The sequence below is a fragment of the Dermochelys coriacea genome, chromosome 3 (assembly GCF_009764565.3).
Source record: "Dermochelys coriacea isolate rDerCor1 chromosome 3, rDerCor1.pri.v4, whole genome shotgun sequence".
NCBI classification, from domain to species: Eukaryota; Metazoa; Chordata; order Testudines; family Dermochelyidae; genus Dermochelys; species Dermochelys coriacea.
The window spans coordinates 157,732,652-157,752,774 of record NC_050070.1 but is presented as its reverse complement, the minus strand read 5'-3'; the positions used below and the strand labels follow the sequence as shown (position 1 = coordinate 157,752,774).

The window sequence follows — 20,123 nt, the reverse complement described above, 5'->3', positions numbered from 1 at the left end:
ATTCATTTGCTCCCAGCTCCTTCCTCCCTCATTTCTAATCCTTACCAGCTCTGTGCTTTGCCATCAGAGAACCAATATTCTGGTGCAGGAAATACAACTTCCCAAGTAATCTCACAGATTGCTATAATGGAGAGAATTTGAAGGCCTAAGGAGAGGTGAAAAACTAATTAAACGGGGCACTTTGGAAAGAGGCTTAAACCACAGTCCCATCAGGAAAGAGCAAACTTGACATTTTTCCACTGGAAGCACTCATGCAAATATCTACATCAGAGGAGCAAGAAAGCATTAAGCATCTCTAAACTAGGGTTTAGTTTTAGGTGTGTCCTCAATTCCCAAGCCTTTAATTTTAGTGTCAGGTCCCAAGTTAGTATCTTTAAACCAGTCTAGTGTAAAGTTAATGCTCTAGTCACAGGCCAATTAGCCTGAAGAGATTTGGTTGTAGTCCATTATATATACCCAGCCAATAAAACTACAAATTCCCTCTTCTTGGAGGAATTACAGACTTCAGAGGGTGTTTGGCTCTTAACACCTGGATTTCCTAGTGCAAAGTTTAGCCACATTAAACACAGAGGGCCTTCTCAGTTAATTGATCTTGGCAATCTGGTTGTAACCTACCTGCAATTCAAATGTTCTGATACAAGAAAAGCTGTCCAAAAGAGATTCCATTTAAGGGTGCCAGCTCAACGAAGTCAGACGGCTACCATTTTTGGATACGACCAAGGCTTTAGTCTGGTCACAGAATGATTAAGGTGAAGTCTGTGCTACACATTTTAACAGTGTTGGAGCTGAGTCAGTAACAACCATATAGTAATATAGCAGGCCTGTTGAATTTGAAGGGTCAGCACGGCTGTCAGCCTGTCTTCAGCCAATACCTTCCTTGATTACTGTCTCTGTAGTGTGTGTGTGTGTGCGCACACGCACGCGTGTGCTCGTTCTGTGGGCTTAGGGTAGTGTTGCTGTGCTTTGAACTAAGCAGCAGGGGTGAAAGTGTAACATACAGGTGTCAGGACAGACTTGGGTAAGGAGATGGATTTGGCTTTTACACTTACAAGCAATTTGTCAGTCAGTAAGAGCACTTCAGATTGTGCCCAGTTCTTGACTCACTACTTTGGGGTGGATGTCCCAAGAGTGTGGGGTTCAACTCAGACTTTCAAGAACCATTTGTGCCTCTGGGAAAAAAAAATCTAGGGTAGAATCCACAAAACTACTTAGGCACCCAAGTCCCCCACTATGGTCCACAAAACTATGGTCCTGTCAAAACCTGCTAGAGGCCTAAGTTCCCTCAGGCCAACACCTACGTTTCTGCCTCAGAGCAGCAGCACTGCTGGCTCACTCCAAGCACCCAGATACCCATCTCCTGACCAATCCCCAGCACGATCCACAAACCCTGGGGAAGATTTCAGAGTAGCAGCCATGTTAGTCTGTATTCGCAAAAAGAAAAGGAGTACTTGTGGCACCTTAGAGACTAACAAATTTATTAGAGCATAAGCTTTCGTGAGCTACAGCTCACTTCATCGGATGCATTCCCGATGAAGTGAGCTGTAGCTCACGAAAGCTTATGCTCTAATAAATTTGTTAGTCTCTAAGGTGCCACAAGTACTCCTTTTCTTTTTGGGGAAGATGTGTTCACCCCCTTAAGTCACCCAAACAGCCCAATCCAGTAGGTACTCTGAGCATGCTTACCAAACTGGGTCCCATTCAAAAGCCAAGAGAAGGCTGGTGGTTCCCCCACTGGGAACTTTAAGCCCAGCTGGGTGCCTTAACTACCGGACTGCAGCATGTCTTCCATGTGCACACACTTGTTTCTCACCCAATGATTGTTCCACTGTGGATAGAGAGAGACTGTAGTTGAGTGGTTAGGACACCACTTGGAAGGGGGAGACCCCAAGTCTAGGCCCCCTGCTCCTGTCACTCATTTATCTACAGGGGAACAGCCTCAATAGGAGAGATTGAAGGAGCCCCACATCAGAAGATTAGAACACTGCCTGAGAGGTGAGAGACTTCAGTTCCAATCCTCTTCCCTGCTCTGGTAGAGGCAGGTGGGAATTGAACCTGGATCTCTCACATCCCAGGAGATTGCTTAACCACCATGTTAAAGTTAGGATGGAGTGGCACCACCACCTCCTTGGGAGTGAGGCAGGTACCTAACCTGTTCCCACAAGAAACTACACACCCATTCATGGATTGTTAGCAGAGCTAGGCACCTGCTTATACCTTGACATCCATCTCTGAGAAAGGGGCAGGGCTTAGCACTGGGCATTTCCCATTGGTTAACTTAGACAGGGAGAGGCCTAGTATACTGGATCACGTTCCGAGGCTCCTGTCTCTCCCTATTTGTTGGATTGGGAGCCTAGGTGCCCAACTCAGTTTTGTAGATTGCAGTGTTGTTCCTGTGATTTCCTAGGTGCCCAACTTGCAATGCCCAAGTCCCTTTGCAGATTCCCCCACCCCTTAGTTCTTTGCAGAGGTGCAAAGCAAAGAAGTCAGGTCCCTTGAATTCATCCTTTCAAGTGATTTAGGTGCTAGCTCAACAAGCCCCTTAAGAATTATAATTAGTGGGTAAGTCTAAACATGTGCTTAAATTATATCAGCTTTACTGCGACACATGCCTAAGTGCTTTGCATAATATGGCCTTGCTTTTAAGGTGAAAGGTTGCTTCCAGTACAGATTAAAGCTCTGGGAAATCTGAAATCCCAACCCACTTTTCTGTAAGCAGAATTAAAAAAAAGCCACCAAGTTGGAAAGCATTTTCAAACTTTATTTACAACTGTCACAGTGACAAAAAAAAGTAGTTTGGAAAAAAAAGCTAGCTTCTCCCTGAGGCTCAAAAAAGAATTACAGAAATAGAATGTACATCAGACAAGGAGTTTTACTGGAGTGCTTTGTTCTTCAAATACATTTGACAAATAGAAATATACACAATACCATAAAAAAGAGGATGCAGACAAGAATATGCCAGTCTTTACGGCAGACATTTCTCCTCACATCTGGAGGATAAGGATTTTCCTCTTTTTGCTACCCACATCGTAACCTCTGTTAAGTCTCAACATGGTGGCACAGATTGGAGACTAGTAACAGTTTTTTTTTTTAAAAAAAGGAAACTGGCTGGTATACAGGTGTACAAGCTCATTCCATTGGATAGCAAGACTAGAACAGATGTTCAGATACAAATAGCTGGATCCATCAGTTTAAAAATGATATCACTAGATCATGATGAGAGGTCAGTGATGACAACATCCACCAAACCTGGGGGGGTGGGGGGGGGGTGGGGGAAGAAGAGAGAGACTGGTTCTTTGCTGCTAAAAAGGAGGAAGAGAAGCTGCATTCTACATTGCTATTAGTCTAAACAATGCAAAAAAGTCAGTCTCCAATTCCTCAGGTCTGTCTGAAATAGTAACAGAGCTGATAAGTTATTGCCATTATGTTTAACCACAAGCAAGACAAAGACTAAAACAATCCTGCCGATATGTTAAAAGCAATCCCCAACCCCCCACCAGCGTTTAAACTACTCATGAGGTATTAGATACAAATATATACATACACACACACACACACACACACCCCAAATATATTTTTAATTGAACCAGTTATTAGCAGATGGGATGCACTGGGTTTTATCAAAATGTCTGGTTAAGGCCTTAACATCTGTTTCTTCCTTTAGCATCTCCAGACTTGTTTTAAGGTGGAAACTACCAGCACTTTATTCTTAGACCTGTCAGCTCCCCAGCAGATGCCTTGGAGCCTTCTCAGGCTTTTCCATAAAGTTGCTAGATGCCACTTTTGTGGAAAGTGGCAAGTCGGCCTGCCTTTCAACCAGTTCCCCTAGTAGACTAAGGTCAGGTAGGACAGAGACAGAACTCAGCACTGAACAAGTTGCATGGGATACCCTAAGACCTTACAAACCAGCTTGCCCCTTTATTAAACCCTATAATGCTTTGTTACAATCAGAAGCACATCCTCTTGCCCAGAACACTCAAAAGCCATGAAATTCTGTGGAGAGAGGAATCATTTCCCCACCCCCATCTTATCCTTTCAAGTCAGCCATTTGATTTAGGACTGCCTCTTTGATTTCAGTTTTGGCAACATTCTTCCGACTTTGTTGCATGTGCGTATTTTCAATTTCATCCATTCTTACGCAGATGATTTTTGCAAGCATCTTGGTCTGCCAGCATTGCCAGGTCTTGGAACTCTGGTAAAGCAGTGCTGATGAAGAAAACCCAAACCTACCAAATCCCTGCAGATTCTCCACATGTCCCTCTACTCAGCCAGTTTGATCAGAGTGTTGACCCAGCATGTTTGAGATGGAAACCATGCAGCCCCAGAATCTAGAAGGCAGGTGGCCCCTTCACCTTACAAACTTTATGCACCATGAGTTGTGTCTTCCTACAGCAGTCTCAGCTAGCAGGAGAGAAACATCCTAACTACTTCTAGAACAAGATCTCGGGTAGATTTAGATGTTATGTGAAATTTCTTTGTTACCTCATACTAATCTGCAAGATAAATGAGGACCTTGCAAAACAGATTGAGAGTAGCAGCAGAACACACTGACCCCGCCAGCTGAGTTGTTCAGCATTACAAGGATTAAATGCAGACAGAAAGAAGGAGAGAAGATATCTTCTGGGCAAAGACTGGGATCAGGTTTGATAGTTAACACAAGAAATGCATTACTCTTACACACGAGTGTGTAACTTCAGGAGATGTGCAACTGGGAAAAGACTACAAGCCCCTTTGCCTCTCTATGCCACCCAGCAATTGTCAGCAGAGCATCCATTTGGGACACATCACCATACATTTCCCCTCCACTCCAGATACACAAACAGAAGCTTATAAGAAAGGAAAGTTTGAGAGATGAAGACTCTAGTCTCATGCTTTTGTAGCCAGAGGCAGTTCCTTGCTCAACACTGCTGCAGTTTACATTTCGCTTTATTCCCACCCTCCTCACAACTCATTAAACAACCCTGCTTGTTCACCAGCCACCAAGGGCCTTGGAATTTCACTGCCGCCTCAGTCTTAAAAAAAAAAGTGATCTTGAGAACAGCAAACATTTTTCTCTGCATGACTTCCTTCCTCAGAAGGTCTGGAGAGTCTGTCACATCGAGGGCTTCAGTTCTCAACAGAGAATATGAAAAAACCTAAGATCTTGCAGGTGCAAAATTGAACTTTGTCTTTTCTTAAGAAAAAAAGACCTTCAGAACAGGTGTGGCACTTCCCTCAAGACAATACAATCCCTTGTATTTTCTTCAGCTGCCATTTATTGCTCTTTGTTCTCTTTCTTTGCCTCTTCACAGTTTTCTTCTTCCTCCTCCTCTTCCTGGACAAGGAATTCCTCAGGTGGCCATCTCAGCTCACCGCTCTCCACGTCCCCCTCTGTTGGCTCCACCACAATGGAAGGCAGGCGGTCCTTCAGCTTACAGTAACGGTCAAAGTCTGAGGGGTCAGGGAAAATCTGAAACAAAAAAAGGAATGCCTCATTAGTACCTTTTAGGGTTTTGATATTGGCTAGCAGCTTACAGAGCATCACAACTGTCAAGAGCCAAATCTCAAGAGGTCTGGTTCCAAGGGACAGTCAACCATAAATGAAGTTCTGAAAACTCCTGAACTTGCAGGTTAGCTTCAGGAAAACTCATGAGCCAGGCTAGGACCTGAAGAACCAGAATGCTGCCACAAAATGGGCGGGGCAGCTGTTGGAAGGATTCCAAAATGGACAGGCTGCTGGAATAAAGTTCAAGATGAACAGCTCTATGTGTTCAGACACTTATATCAAGTAAGCCTCCCAGAGATTCACTGCTTACTGCCAATGCTCATGAATTTGCAGACAGAGCTAAAAATTTTGCTATGAGAATCTGATGTCTGTATTTCCTGCTTTTGGTCAGGCCAGAAATATTGTGAAAAAACAGGCTCTGCTGCTATTTTAGCTCTTCTGCTTCTTGGTCTTTTTGCCTCAAGGGTTTGGACCCGCTATCTAAGACTGTTTGCTTGTTCGGAGTCAACATGGAGAAAGTGGCTCTTTTACTGAAATGTAAAGAAGTCTGCATAGAGAACATTTCCAGGATTAGGGGACAGTATGCAGGAGTCATAGGATAAAATTTAAAGGCTAGAATAAACTATCCTTCAAAATGTTTATGGGGTTTGTCTCAGATTATCCTACAAGGCCAGTATTTTCTATTGCTCTGAAAGTTCCTGAGATGCATTTCCCAGTCCTAAAGCTGGTTTGGACCTCCTGCCATCTACCTGGATCCCACCCTTTGATGACCCCAGCAGACCACTCAAGCCCAAATACTGGTGCCATTTTGGTAGGATAATGCTGGAGATGGGAGAGCACCCAGGTAGTTTTCTAGAGCAGAATATACTGTTAGTGCTAGGTGTCAAGGCAGAAACTCAACCTAGGAAAAGCACCCTGCTTTTGTAGTAGTGTGTTGCAGGAGTACTTGTAGTTAGAGACCAAATGGCAAGCTTACTGAACCTTTAAAGCAGGAAAGATGCAAGAAAGTACTATTGCTTGTGAGCAATACAGTGCAATTGTGGGTTACCGATGGATGTCTTTAATAAACCCCAGTTCACAGACAAGAAATAGTAGAAAAAGAGGGACAACTGCCAACTGATTATCCAGTGGATAATTAAACAATTAGCCATTTATCAAAAATTCCTGTCCTGTTTACAACACTAAGCATTTACCTGTGCATCATTAAATATAAAACCTAGTCTTCAAAATATGAGACAGAAGTCACAACTGCTACTCCATTTTCCTGAGGCTTGTAGATGAGATGAGAGTAGTGCCTCACTTAGACAGCAATGCCTACATTTTCAGAAGCATCCACTAGTTTGGAATGCCTCATTTTTTGAGAGGCAAGGCCTATTTGTGCGTGTGTGTGCGTGCGTTTTTTTTTTTTTTAAATAACGCTGAGCATTTGCCATTCCAATTATAGTGGCAGATGCTCAAGTCAGAAGCCTGAAGTGTTTCTTGTGAGTTTGGAGCAGGAGCAAACAACCTACCTAATTTTAAGATGGAGCTTGATAAATTTATGAAAGGGACTATAAGATGGTGTTGCCTGCAATGGAAGGGGGCTGGACAAAGTGATCCAACAAGTCCCCTTCCAGTCCTATGTTGGGTACCCATACCCAGTAGACATTCTTGGAAAATTTGGTCTAACCTCTTCAATGGAGCTACTACAGATATGCTGTAACATGGCAGTCAATTAACCCCTTCTGCAAATCAGTTTCCATTGAGTATTTTGAGATTCACTGCCAGGACTCAAGAGCCCAAGGAAAGCATAGTTCAGATTTACCTTTGAATACTCAGGGTGTCACAGGATTTAGCTGTGTTATTCTTTAGATAATGGAAAACTTTTTGGGATCTAATCCTGAGTTCCTGCCAGTTTAGTAGCAGTTAAATGGCTACTAAAGAAGGGAGGGAGAGGAAAGACTAACTGGGAGAAGATACTGCAGTACAGCCTTAGTATGGCCGCTAGAGACTGCCAGTCAGGGATGGATCAAAACAAAAAGCCACATTTCAAACAGGCAGCCTAGGCTAGCAGTAGGCAGGAAGGCAGAGGGTTGTTTAATTCCAGCTCTCCCACACTGCTCCAGCGCACCTTAGCTAGGTCCTTCAGTGCACTGCTAGGAAGCTAAGAGGAGCATAGTATGGACAAGGCCTATGAATGCTGTGATGTTAACAGGTGTGTTGCAGTTTGTGCTTCGTGCCATTACTCATTCCCAGAGCAAGCCATACAGCAACCGGGTCTCATACAATTTAGTGGCTTCACCCAGGCCAATCCCAGACATCCAGTTCATTGCTTAAGAGCCATAGAAAGAACTGAACTTTCAGTATTAACTACCCAGACTTGGAATACAGAGAACCTTGACACTGTATTGTTTAGAGGGCTGCAATGGAAAGAAAGTGTATTATAGTAGGTTATATATGCTGATACTGCCACTAAAATAGCCTATGCTGTAGGAAAACAGTTTAATTATTATACTGCTAACCTTTGGCTGCTATCATTTTAGCTGCATTAGGTCAAATGGAGTAGTTTTGAAAATAGACAGATTGGTTCTCTCAGAGGCCAAGGAGAGAGTCATTTCCTCACAAACAAATATCCCCAAATGTGGTGTTCAGCTTTATTTTTTTACTAGCACAATCTTATCTTGAACAGCTGCACAAGAGGCTGAACTCAAGGAGGTCAAGCTTTTTTTCCACTAAGTCATGCTTTTTAATCATAGAGGCAGCACAAAAAAGGAGATGTCGCAATTACCCTTTCCAAGGGTGTGGACAGTCAATGGAAAAAGTGTATGAAGCCAGATTTCCTAGCATGTGACAGATAGGGCAACAAGCAAGGCTTATTGTGGGAACTAAGGAAAAAAGTGTGTCATAATAAGACTTGCATTTAGAGAATAGATCAGGCAAATTACGCCATGCAATCTGACCCCTAGCCACTCCAAAATGAGAGGCAGATTCAGTCACTGTACAGAAGAGAAGAATCACTTCTTTACCCACCCTCAATCAGCCAGATTTCCCTGTATGATCTGAAATACAGTATAGACTGGAATAGCCTGAGGGACATCCCCCTCCAGAGCAGGAATGGGAAACAAAAAAGGGAAATCTGCACCCACTGAAGGTTTTATGTTGAGCTCATGGCACTCAAAATCCTGTCCTGGAATGCAGTGTGAATACTCATACGGTGTAGATATTAAAGCTTGTACTTACATGGTTCACTAGAGACTCCTGGAGTTAAAGAGCTAAGATCAGTGTGGGACATGAGCTTTTGGCACCTTCCACCAGCCAAGAATGCTACAGAAGAGCGTTTGTGATGGGCTAACTTTCCCCTGCCATCTACATGACTGCATACAACTTTGAATATGGAATCACAGCAACTGTGGTCACTGAACCACAGGCCTTGGCTTCTAAGCTTTATGCAAAGAGCTCTGGGACACATCTTTGCAGGCTGCAGAGGGCAAGTAATAGGTGTGTTGCCTTAACTCTGACATGCAGCATACTTTGCCTTCTCAAATCCAAGCTTTGTTCAGAGGTCTTTTGGCAATCCCATTCTGTTCCACAGTAGATTCAACACCAGATCAGGTACACACAACCTGAGTTCTCACCTTTTGCCTAGAAGGTGAACTGAAAGGCAATACCAGAAATTGAAGCCCCAGACTTAAGGTCAACCATGTAGATCTCCATGCCAGATGACCCAAAAGTGACTTCTAGATTGAGACCTTGGCACAGAGAATGGAAAATATTTAACACCCCTGGAAAGGTGGATGGTGCCAGAGCCCTTTCCCAGCACCCCAGAGCAGAGGAGCTTTGCCATAATTAAACTAACCTTTGGCTGCTAGCTTCATGCAGGACTGCAAGAAGCTGAGAAATGCTAATAAAGAAACCAGATACTACTGGACAGTAAGATGCAGTGTCGTTAACTGTACACGATGGGCTAATTATTGTCAGTACAAAACGAGACAGCAGCAGCAGCATGAACATCCTGCTTTCTGGGAGGGGGATGGGAGACTTGGAAGGATCACAATATTAGATACAGAGGCCCATATTCCAGTCAGAGTTATGCTGGTGTAAATCCAGAGCAACATCCATTCACTTAAGGGAGTTAACTTCAGATTGACACTGGTGTAACAGAGATCAGACTCCAGCCGCTGGATCTTTTCTTCTACAGACACCCTGAATATTGCTGTTAGTAAGAATGCACTGGTGGGAGAATATAGCTCCCTCCAGACACAAAAGATACTCCCAAATGAAGCCAGTTGCTGCCTTGGACAGAGCCATACATGTCTAACCACCTACATTGTATGGTTATGGACACAAGTTCTAGGAGACTTATGTTCCGACATTGGCACTTCAGTCTGCATCCAGTGGGATATCCTGTACTACTGTCATAGCAGAGAACCCAGTCTAATGGAATTCAAGAGTACATACAGATACTACCATCCTTGGAGGTAGAGCCATGATACTAGAAGCTAGATGTTCTTGAAGCCTGAGACCAACTACATCTTATTTCAAACCTGAATGGACAGTTGTCAAGAGAAGAGTTAACAACCCACTCTCCCACCCCCAGAAGCAGAACACACAATAGCCCTTCTGAGAGACAGGATGAAAGTTCACATTGGATTATCCTTCTCTTTAGAGATAAGTGATAAATGCTAGGGCACCTATTACTGCCATGACTACTCAGGATAGCATAGACAAGTGTCCAGACTGATGAAAAGTGGTAAGGAAAGTGGTGTTTGTGGATGACGTTGCCAATCAGGAGAACAGCTCTCCCCTTGCAAAAGCTGCATAGGGGAGGGTAAGAAATTCTACATGGAGGTCTTGAGATCAGATGGTCCCTTTATTATCCTGGGTTTCAGTTTAATGCTGTTCCTTGATTTACAAGAAAATTACCTTTAGTTCTAATAATTCCATCTCTATCCTTTTTAGCTCTGATCATATTAGTTAACATTTGAAGCACTACTGTGCTCCCAGGCCTAAGTGTTTAGCTTGATCTATGCAGTAGACATGCGTCAGTACATGCCAATGCAACTTCCTGAGCCACTGCCTGTACTATGCACAGCTGGATTTCAGTAACAGGTAAAATTTCATCCAGGCTTTCGTTTTGTACAGTGGAATCCCTTCAGATGACAGTTTTACACAGTGCACGGATATCAGTTCCAACACAGGATTGCCTCCAGTACAGATATGGCCTTACTTAAGTTAGTATAAAAGGTGTCTTATAAGACACGAGATGAATATAAAGGCATACTAAGTTCCCCATTAGCCATCAGGTTGGCAACACATGCGTCTTTGTCTATGGGTTACAACCCCTCACATCTGAATCATTACTCATCTAGTTTCAGCAATATCAGTTCAACTCCACTGCAGTCAGTGGAGTTACTCTGGATTTACATTCCAATCTGTAACACTAGTGTGATTCCCTATATGGAGTTAGCTAGCAACACCCAATACAGCCTTTTCCTATTGAAAATTAACTTTGTTCCAGCAGAACAAAAAAGAGGAGCTGGCTTCCATGGGTAGATGGTGCTGTGAGAAGCCCTAGTCTCAATGAGGGGAAGAAACCTCGAAGTCTTGCCATGTGCATGAGGGTTACACATGTCAGACAGATCAGATCCCGAGCCAGTGCTAGGATCCCAGCATGAGAATACCATGATTGAAGGGGTTTGAGCTTCCCAGGACCACCAGAGCAGGGCTGATGTGACTAAGCCAGTTCAGTCATTGCATGCTTATCCCATTTAGAAATAAATCAGACACCTGTCCAAGGCAGTTAGTACACAGGAAAGAACTCTTGGCTCAGAGTTTGGAATACACTCCTTGCTCAGTACAGCTGCCTCAGGCATCAAGATGTTTTCACTGTGCTCAACCCCAGCTACCATTCCAAGAAATTAAGAGCGATTCATGTCAAGGCACTGTTTTGACAACAGTGCAGCAAAAATGATTAATTTAGTCTTGAAAGCCTTGTTCTCACCTACATCATTTGTGCTGCTGTGGAATGACATTAGGAGATGGTGAGCCAGCAGAGAGGTGGCTATTAGGGTTTTTCAGATAATCAGCCCCTCTTGGGGCTGGGAGAGAGAGAGAGAATAAGGGGTAACCATACATTAGCTCCAACTGGCTGTAAAGAGACAGGACTTGCACAAGGCTGCCAGACTGGAAATGAATGAAACTCTTCATGTGCACATTTGTCTCCGTAGGAGGGGCATCTTGCTCCATCAGCTGCATTTGAATGAGTTACTGTGTTAATGTTCCCACAGGAATTATGGGACAGCCATTAGATATCCAAAAATAGCTCTTCACTGCAGTCACAAGACCCAGTCTGACTTCATTTTTTCAGATACATTTTGTCCAGGCTTCCCATAGGGATACGCTTTTATTGTGCCAGACTCCTGCTCCGCTTTCACCACCTGCTTCTATTCTGGCCCTTCAAACCTGGTGGCTGAGCCATCTTCCTGGGAGCTGACAGAGCAGCCTTGGTCGTAGGTAATGTATTAATAAAAACTTTGTCCTAAAGTGTTTTAAGTGCATTCGCTTAAATCTCTCCAAAACTGTATTTGTTGCATTTAAGTATAGTTCCACACTAGCTATCATTAAAGCCAAAGGAACAGAAAGTTGACAATTGAGATGTTTGTGTGTGTATATATATATATATATATATATATATATATATATATATATATATACACACACACACACACACATACACACACACACATATAATTGCACACAAATGGAGAATTTGGGCCAATGTGAGTACAACAGCACATGCAAAGTAGATAGACGTCTACAAAAAGACTAAGCTTGCCTCAACCTTCTGGAAGTCAAGCCTTCACATCGCTACTTTAAGAGCAAACTTACCAGGATATGTTCATTTTCCTGACATGCACTGGACTCATGAAGTACATTAGTTCAGTTGTATATCTAGACAGAAGCGAAACTCTATTGCCAGGAGTACGGAAGAGATCAGTGTTTTAAGTCTATAGAGCACAACAGCTGGTGGGGGACAGAGGCAGGAGTCTTACAATAAAGTTTAGAAATCACTGGTTAATCTTTCCTGCAAAGTTCTGCTGAACTCTGTTTACATTCTCTTAACACAGAGCCTTTTATATAGTTTTGCAGTGATCACGAGTGTATTTCAAAACAGAGCCTAGTACCAAATCTATGCTCATTTACTTTAGGACGGAAGTTCTAATTTAAGGGCACTAAAATCTTGCAAGTTAGTTCATGAGTTTTCTACCGTTAAGGGCCACCTTCCAAAGAACAGTCCCCTTCTAGGATCAGGATCCAACTAGGGACCAGTTTAAATGCTCAGGGATCTCGAGACCCATGGTTAGATTTAAAACTCCACGTCAAGCTCATCACCACAATCCAAAACTAAGTTGAACACTGGTACAGAAGAGTCATGCCAAAATTAAGGGACTGCATATATCCACCGGCCAAAAAAAAAAAAAATACTAAAACCAACAGAGCTCCAATTCTGGTTTTACAAGTCCTTGCCTCTTATGTCCAAGTGCTGCAGTTCTTATAATTGGAATTGAACTCCGCAAGACGGGTAGAAGAAGATTTTGTAGCTTAGAACAATGTTGCTTGTATTGCAGGAGCATTCATGCTTCATTAGCCCTGTCCACTTGTAAAATACTAAGCTCAGGCACTCAATAGACTAGTGTACAATTTCCCATATAGAAAATCTTTCACAATCAGCAGGAGGGTTGGGTCAGCCATGCCAGTCACAGAAAGCAGTGAGCTAGTGGTATTGTTTGCATCCTGTTAGGGGGGTTTCTCTTTCATTCTTAGTGTTTGATTTTACTTTAAACTGTAAAAGGCTGTTTAATTTTCTATCACTGTTCACATTTAGTAATCCACACCACAATGACAAATAGTTTCCATCTCAGTGCATTAGTGGGAGGACTACAATCTAGACCTTCATTCCCCATTGTAGCCTGATTTACAGGGAATGTAAATAAAGCAGGACACTTGTGTACATTGTTCATATAACAATTTGCTTCTGAAGATTGCCAGCATATGGCTAGTGTCCTACTAAAAGGTGACCACCCACTTTTCACTCAACCCAGCCAGCCAAGGACTGTATGCTAACAGAGGGAGAAAGTAGCTTCTTACAGTCAAGTAGGCTGTCAATTAGGCCAAGCAAGTGTAGACATACCAATAAGAAGCTTACAGGCATTTGAATAGAACCAGACCACTACAGAGAAGCAAGAGCTCCGAGAGCCAACACCACTTTGCTGTTACAGAAATTTGCAATGATTAGTACTAAATGCAACTTGCAAGTGTGAGTGGAACTTCCAGCAACTTAAATGCTGCATCCAACCAGTTTACCTCCCAATGTTAGGGTCTAAATAGACACATTTACTAGGGCAGGTCTACACTACAAATTTGCATCAGCACAACTGCACCGCTTCTGATGAAGACGCTAAATTGACAGGAGATTGCTCTCCAGTCAGCTTAATAACGCCAACTCCACAAGAGGCAGTAGCTATGTCGACGGGAGAAGCTCTCCTGCTGAGACAGTCCTGTCTACTTGTGGGTTAGGTCAGCATAAGGACACCGCTCAAAGGTGTGGATTTCACACCCCGGAGGAACAGTTATACTGAAATAAGTGTGGAGTGTAGACCTGGGTCCTAGTATCGCTAATGCTGGAAAAACCCAGCTCACACAATAGGGTTAGGACAAGCAGGGCACCTAGATTCTGACCAGCTCTCCAAAACCTCCAGATCTGTCTGGAAAGTTGGAGAGCCTAGAGGAAGGGCATTATTGGCCTGATTGGCTGTTTGGTTTCCTGTGGTGACCTATAACACTATTATTGCCATGGCTGGTTGTGTGCTATCATGATGAAACGGGGTTTGAAGACTCTTCTTGTTGAAGTGTGCCCACTCTCTAGAAGCCCCAACTCACTCATGAGCATCCTTACAATCTTTGGAGCTACTCAAACAGCTATTTCACATACAGACGTGTAAACAGAGCACAGCATGTGGAACCAAATCAAATACATCACATTTTCCCTGTCCAGAGGGTTGGTTTAGGTTGGATCCAACATGTTGATGCACTCTTTATGCTAGTATATTTAAAGCCCTTTTCAAGAGCTAGGTGTGCAACGGTGCACCAATTTGCATGCATACTTAAAACCTACAGTAGCTGTAACAGCATCTGCAAGTGGAAAGTTATTTTTTATAAACTGCCCTGTTATGCACAGATCAGGCATACACAAGCCAGCCACTTGCATGCACAAGCTCACATATCAAACTTTAATAGCAAGTCTCCCACAGGGTAGTTAAAGGGTGAATAATTTCCATTTGAGAGGACTGGGAAGGTACAATTTTTCAAATGCTCATCCTTTGCACATGTAAGGTGATGCAGATAATAGACTGAGACAAGCATTGAAATGTTGGTCATACAAGAGCTCACCACGCCACCAATATTGACTTAATGGCCCAAACAGAGCTAGTCACTAGAGCCAATTGAAAGTTGTGTCAAAAAGTTTCACATCTGAAGATGCTGCTTAAGCGGAACCAAAACATTTTGCAAAATTGTATCAATTTTGATGAAACTTTGCTTTGAAAAACTGAAGTTTTCAGAAACAGTGAAGCAGGATGTTGATATTTTTGGAACAAAAAGTTTAGATTTTCCATAACATCCTAGTTTGATTTTTAAAATTTGCTTTATTTTCTAATAAAATGTTTTTAGAACCCTGTCATTTGGAGGGGTTTTTTTTTTTTTTTTACACACACACACCACACTTTACTATTTTGGCTTTTGCAATTTTTGTGGGATGGAAAAATCCAGTTTCCAGCTAGTTCCACTAACAGTCATTTTAAGTTATAGCCTCCTACCAAAGGTTCTTGAAGTGCCAAGAGCTTATATCACCAAGTATCAAGATTAAAGTTTTTTGGGGAGAATGGGGAAATAGACTGTCTCATATGGCACATGCAAACAGTTTAAAATAGCCTTATCTGCTCAGTATAAACAAAGAATTATCTTGAAAGACTGAAGTGCCACAAATAACTCCTCCCATCTGCTCTAGGCAGACTGCTTGTGTGCCAAGTTGCAGCTCTGTCAAAAGAAACTCCAGGGTTAGATTGTCCACTAGGGCTATCCAAATTCTTGATTAGGAAATTTCCCCCTGGCATAACCCCTCCCCCTCCAAGAATGCTACATGATCAGGATTATGTAAAAAACAAACAGAGGTACTTGGTTAATACATTCAGATATTAAGATTGAAACTAAATTTTGACAAATTGCTGCTACCAAGCAAACATTCTAGACCATTGACTTGTTCTCACTACGGCAAAATTTATTAGCTCAGATTATGGAAAGGTACATTAAGCTAGAAATTTTCAACCTAGCTTGGACACTTCTTACCTAACCAGCCAACAATGCTGTCTGGTCAAAAGAGAGCTTACCTGATATGATAGGCCATCCTTGCGGGGGCTTAGCCCGATTTCATCCATAGATGTAGTATTCATCATCACCTCAGTCATTTCAGCTGATCTCAGATAATCAGGGCTGGAAATAAAGATAGAGATTTTTTCAGCTCTTATGGAGCCATTAGATCACGGTTGTCCTTGAACAAGGTTATGTGGTATCTAAAGAACTAAAGCTTTATACTGCTGCAGAGCTAGTCACAGATATAAGAACTGAAGTGCTAAACCACTGAATCCTATTTCTGTTCTTCCCCCATCACCTTCTTTGTAAGGGATCTAAAATTATTCAAGAATCAGTACATGATATCATGCACCCAAAAAGTAGTTTGCAGGATCTCACTTTGAGCAACACAAGATTTCACCAAGACTGATTAAAGTTTAACTCCACTTCCTCTAACTCCATCCTCAAGTGTAGGTTTAAAAAAATAAACCAACACCCACCACACCAAGCACTAGCACTTACTGTCCCCCCCCCCCAGCTTTAAAAACTAATCAATTTTAACTCCTACCGACTTATTTTGCTACCTCAGGCATTTATTTCTATACTGGTTGAGTAGGAGATATGCCAATTCCAGCTCTGCTTTTGCAGTCATAATGAAGTTTCCAGCTCAACAATTTGAGAAAGTGAAGTTGATTTTCACAGCTTGTAGTTCCTCTATTTTACATTATGGTATTATTTAAGCCTATTTATAACTGCAGTACTTTGCATTTGTGCACACAAGTCAACTCACATTTGTCACCAAAATATTGGTGATCTGTTGCACCTTGCTCCCATGAAGTCACTTCAGACTAGTTCACATTGCCCTCCCAATGCCACTCCAACTTACTATGCATGAACCAGCAGACCTAGTGCTTTCAAAAGCATCCCAAAGCACAAGATACACAGATAACAGATACATAATAAGCACAGATAAGGGCTTTGTTTACATTGGCAAAGTGAGACCATATGATGCACCAGCTTTTGGAAGTAGCAGCAGTGGAAGCTGTAGCATTAGAGTTGATGCAGGTTTCACTATATCCTATATCCCACCTCAGTCACGACAACTTGTGGAGCTGCACCACTGTAGGCGTCACCTATACAGTAACTGGTAGAGAGCTGGAAAAGAGCATTCTTTTCCAAACTTTCACTAAGTAGCACATAAAGAACCTTGCTGATTGGAGATCTCTGCAAGTGCATTGCAGATTAGTATACAACCTCCCTAACCTAAGCTAATAGTAGCTTGTGTACTTCCTAGCCTCTGCTGCTACATACCAGTCCTGGGAGTGAGAGAAGTTACACAGAGCCATTTGTTTGATGAGCTGGAGCTCTCTATTTTCCAACTCTAAATGGGTTAGAAGGATACTAGCCAGTCAGCATAGGGTTAGTAAAAATAAGGGTTTTTGCAAAATCCAGTATCTACATGCAAGTTTCTAGGACTGTCTTAAATTGCACTAAAACAACAACATTTGCCTGCAACCATTCCCCCAAAGCATTTGCAATCCAAACTATTACACAAGCCAGAGTCTTTTTTCATCGAGGGAATCAAAAAGAAAGGAAGTGAACAAGATTGTTGGTGAAATGTAGTCAGATGTTTAGAACGCTCAGCTCTAATACAAGGTATTAGCAGGGGAGGAAGGCTACTTAACTCGGTGTCCTTTTACAACTCCCAGAAGCAACATTAAGGATATTAAGTAGGGTGATTTTTAATTTGGAAAGAAAGGTTGGAGGTGCAACATAAATGCTAGTGTTATGACCTGAGCAACCCCTCTAATTCAGCCCAAATGGAAGAGAAGCAAGAAAGTCATAAGCAACTGAAAGCAGGGTTTTAGGACCTCAACTTTAGCTGCCCCATGGCTACCTCGCAATAGTATGCTAAAGGTGACAAGCTCACCAAAGTTCCCACACAATCCGCTTTAGCCCTAGTCCAGGGCTATTCGGATTTCAGTCCTCAGATGGACTTGCACACTTATTGTTCAAAGGATGCACTTGTAAAGGAGTCAGAGTAGCAGCCGTGTTAGTCTGTATTCGCAAAAAGAAAAGGAGTACTTGTGGCACCTTAGAGGCTAACAAATGTATTTGAGCATAAGCTTTTGTGAGCTACAGCTCACTTCATCAGATGCAAATGCATCCGATGAAGTGAGCTGAAGCTCAGGAAAGCTTATGCTCAAATAAATTTTAGTCTCTAAGGTGCCACAAGTACTCCTTTTCTTTTTGTAAAGGAGTGTACAGGCAATAAGTGAGCCTAGCCCAGCCTGTGCCTGCAGTTATATAGGTGTAAATCCAGAGGAACCGGCAGTGAGGCCAATGGGCTAAATTCATCCCAGGAGCAACTGCTGAATTCAGTGATTTACTCTGATATAACAGAGCACAGTCTGGCCTTGTGGATTTATTGAGGTGGGGGTGAGGGGAGGATGCAGGGCAAGGGCAAGGCTGCTACACTGTCTCCCTAGGGAAGGAAATGGGGGTTAGGATGAGCAGCTGCAGCCAAGATGTTGGTCACTTTCTGCAGCTGACCTGATCGCCTCTGCCCTCGCTGCTGGTCCCAGCGCCTGACGTTGGCCAGGCTCAGCGCAAGGAAGAGGGTAACCGGCTGCGGGATTTGCAAGCCGCCTAGCAAGTTCCAGCTGCTGGACACACACACACGCAAAGTATTTCCGCCTGCCTTCCCCGGCGTGATCCCCGCACAGTCCTGCCCGCGCTCTTCTCCCAAGCCCGGGGGAGGATGAAGAGGAGCTAGCGAGCCACCGCGGGGGGGGGGGGGGGAGTGTGCGCGCGTGTGTGTGCGCGTGCAAGGATGGGACGCTGCAGCCGCTACAGCAGATGCGATCTACGGCAGCCAGATCGCTTCTGCAACACCCCTTCCCCTCCAACTCCCCAGCGGGGCTAGCGGCTGTTGCGGCCTCAAGAGGCTCCCTCGGGGAATAAACCCCCCCCCTCCCCGGCACAAGGCTTTGCAGCCCCGGCGGCAGCGCACGAAGCCACTCTCAAGCGGGCTTCCAAACCGGCCAACGCCCCCAGCCCAAGCTCCAGGAGCCCTTGGATTTTTGTGACTGGGGCGGGTAGGAGGAAGATCTGGCCACGTTTGCCAGCCAGCCTCCCCCAGCCCTTCCGCACGCTTTACTGCGGCCCCAAGCCCACGGCCTTTGTTTCCTTCCCCCCCCCCCCCCCACAACCTTGACGGGGACTCCTGCCCGCAAAGCCACTGCAGAACGAATGCCCCCCCCCTTCCAAAGTTACCCCCAGGCATAGCCAAAGCCTTAGCCAGGCGCCCCCGGAGGGTACTCACCAGCGAATGGGGAAAAATACAGACATGAAGTCCTACCACGAAGGCTGACACGCGGCCTTGGGGTGCAAAGGCAGGGCCCAGTGGCTTCCCCTGAGAGCAGTGCGAGGCGGCCAGGGGCAGAGCAGCCCGGCGGGGAGGCGACGCGCTGATCGGCTCTTCACCCACAAGCCCAGACACACGCGGCCAGCTGCCACTACAGCCCTGAGCCGCCCCGGCGGCCCGGGAAGGCGCTTATATAGGGGAAGGGGCGTGGCTGTGCCCAGAGCGCCCGCCCCCGCCCTCGGATGACGTCACCAAACTCATGAATGGCTCCGAGCTTCCAGCCCGCGGCGAGCGGCCGCTCGGGGAGCCGGGCTGGCGAGCGCCGATTGGCCGCAGCGGGGCTCGGGCGGCCGCCGCGCCTGCGGGTGGTTACCCGGCCCCTCTGCCCTGGGCGGCGGGGTGCGCGGCTGGCTGGCTCCGCGCAGGAACCAGAGATGGGGGCGGCGGCGGCGGCTGCGCGTGTGCTGAGCGCTTTGGTGGTGAGTGTGCATGAGCCGTTTGCGCTCTCGCTCCTTTCCAAAAAAACAAAAAAAAATCCCATTCGCTGAAACGGTGACTGGCAGCGTCGAGCACAGCTCCATCATCTCGGTCACGTCCATCCGCCTGGCTCTCCATCGGACTGAGCTGTTCGAACCAGCCACAGCCGCCACTCCACCTCCTCTCAGCTTTCTGCCTCGCTCCCCCGCTTTCTTTACCTTGCAGCCTCCACGTATACGCTGAAGAGAAGAGCGCACTATTGGTTTCTATTCTGGGCTGCCTAATCTGGATAGGAGCAAGGTTTAAAATAATCCAGGGGAAGGTGGGAGGAGGAAGAGCTGCGTGATCGCAAATTGCGGGGCTGAGTTTTTTTTTGTTTTTTTCACCCTGGCTGTTCATGTTGGATCTTAT

At 44.5% G+C, this 20,123-nt stretch overlaps 1 protein-coding gene across 1 annotated transcript; it reads right to left on the bottom strand.

Annotated features, from left to right (window-relative positions):
• Window positions 1–2,737: 2,737 nt before the first annotated feature.
• On the bottom strand, window positions 2,738–19,899 carry LBH (LBH regulator of WNT signaling pathway). Its single transcript, XM_038397905.2, has 3 exons — window positions 19,194–19,899; window positions 15,907–16,009; window positions 2,738–5,446 (listed from the first exon to the last, which is right to left on the bottom strand). The coding sequence occupies exons 1-3, from the start codon at window positions 19,217–19,219 to the stop codon at window positions 5,252–5,254; spliced, it is 324 nt and encodes a 107-aa protein (XP_038253833.1). The 5' UTR covers window positions 19,220–19,899; the 3' UTR covers window positions 2,738–5,251.
• Window positions 19,900–20,123: the final 224 nt, after the last annotated feature.

Bases quoted from the DNA above. Each gene is read 5' to 3' on its own strand.
- LBH (XM_038397905.2), bottom strand. From the start codon at position 19,219: ATGTCTGTATTTTTCCCCATTCGCTG. The intron at 16,010-19,193 runs GTGAGTACCCTC...CTTTATTTCCAG, and splicing joins GTATTTTTCCCCATTCGCTG to CCCTGATTATCTGAGATCAG. The intron at 5,447-15,906 runs GTAAGCTCTCTT...TTTTTGTTTCAG, and splicing joins AGGATGGCCTATCATATCAG to ATTTTCCCTGACCCCTCAGA.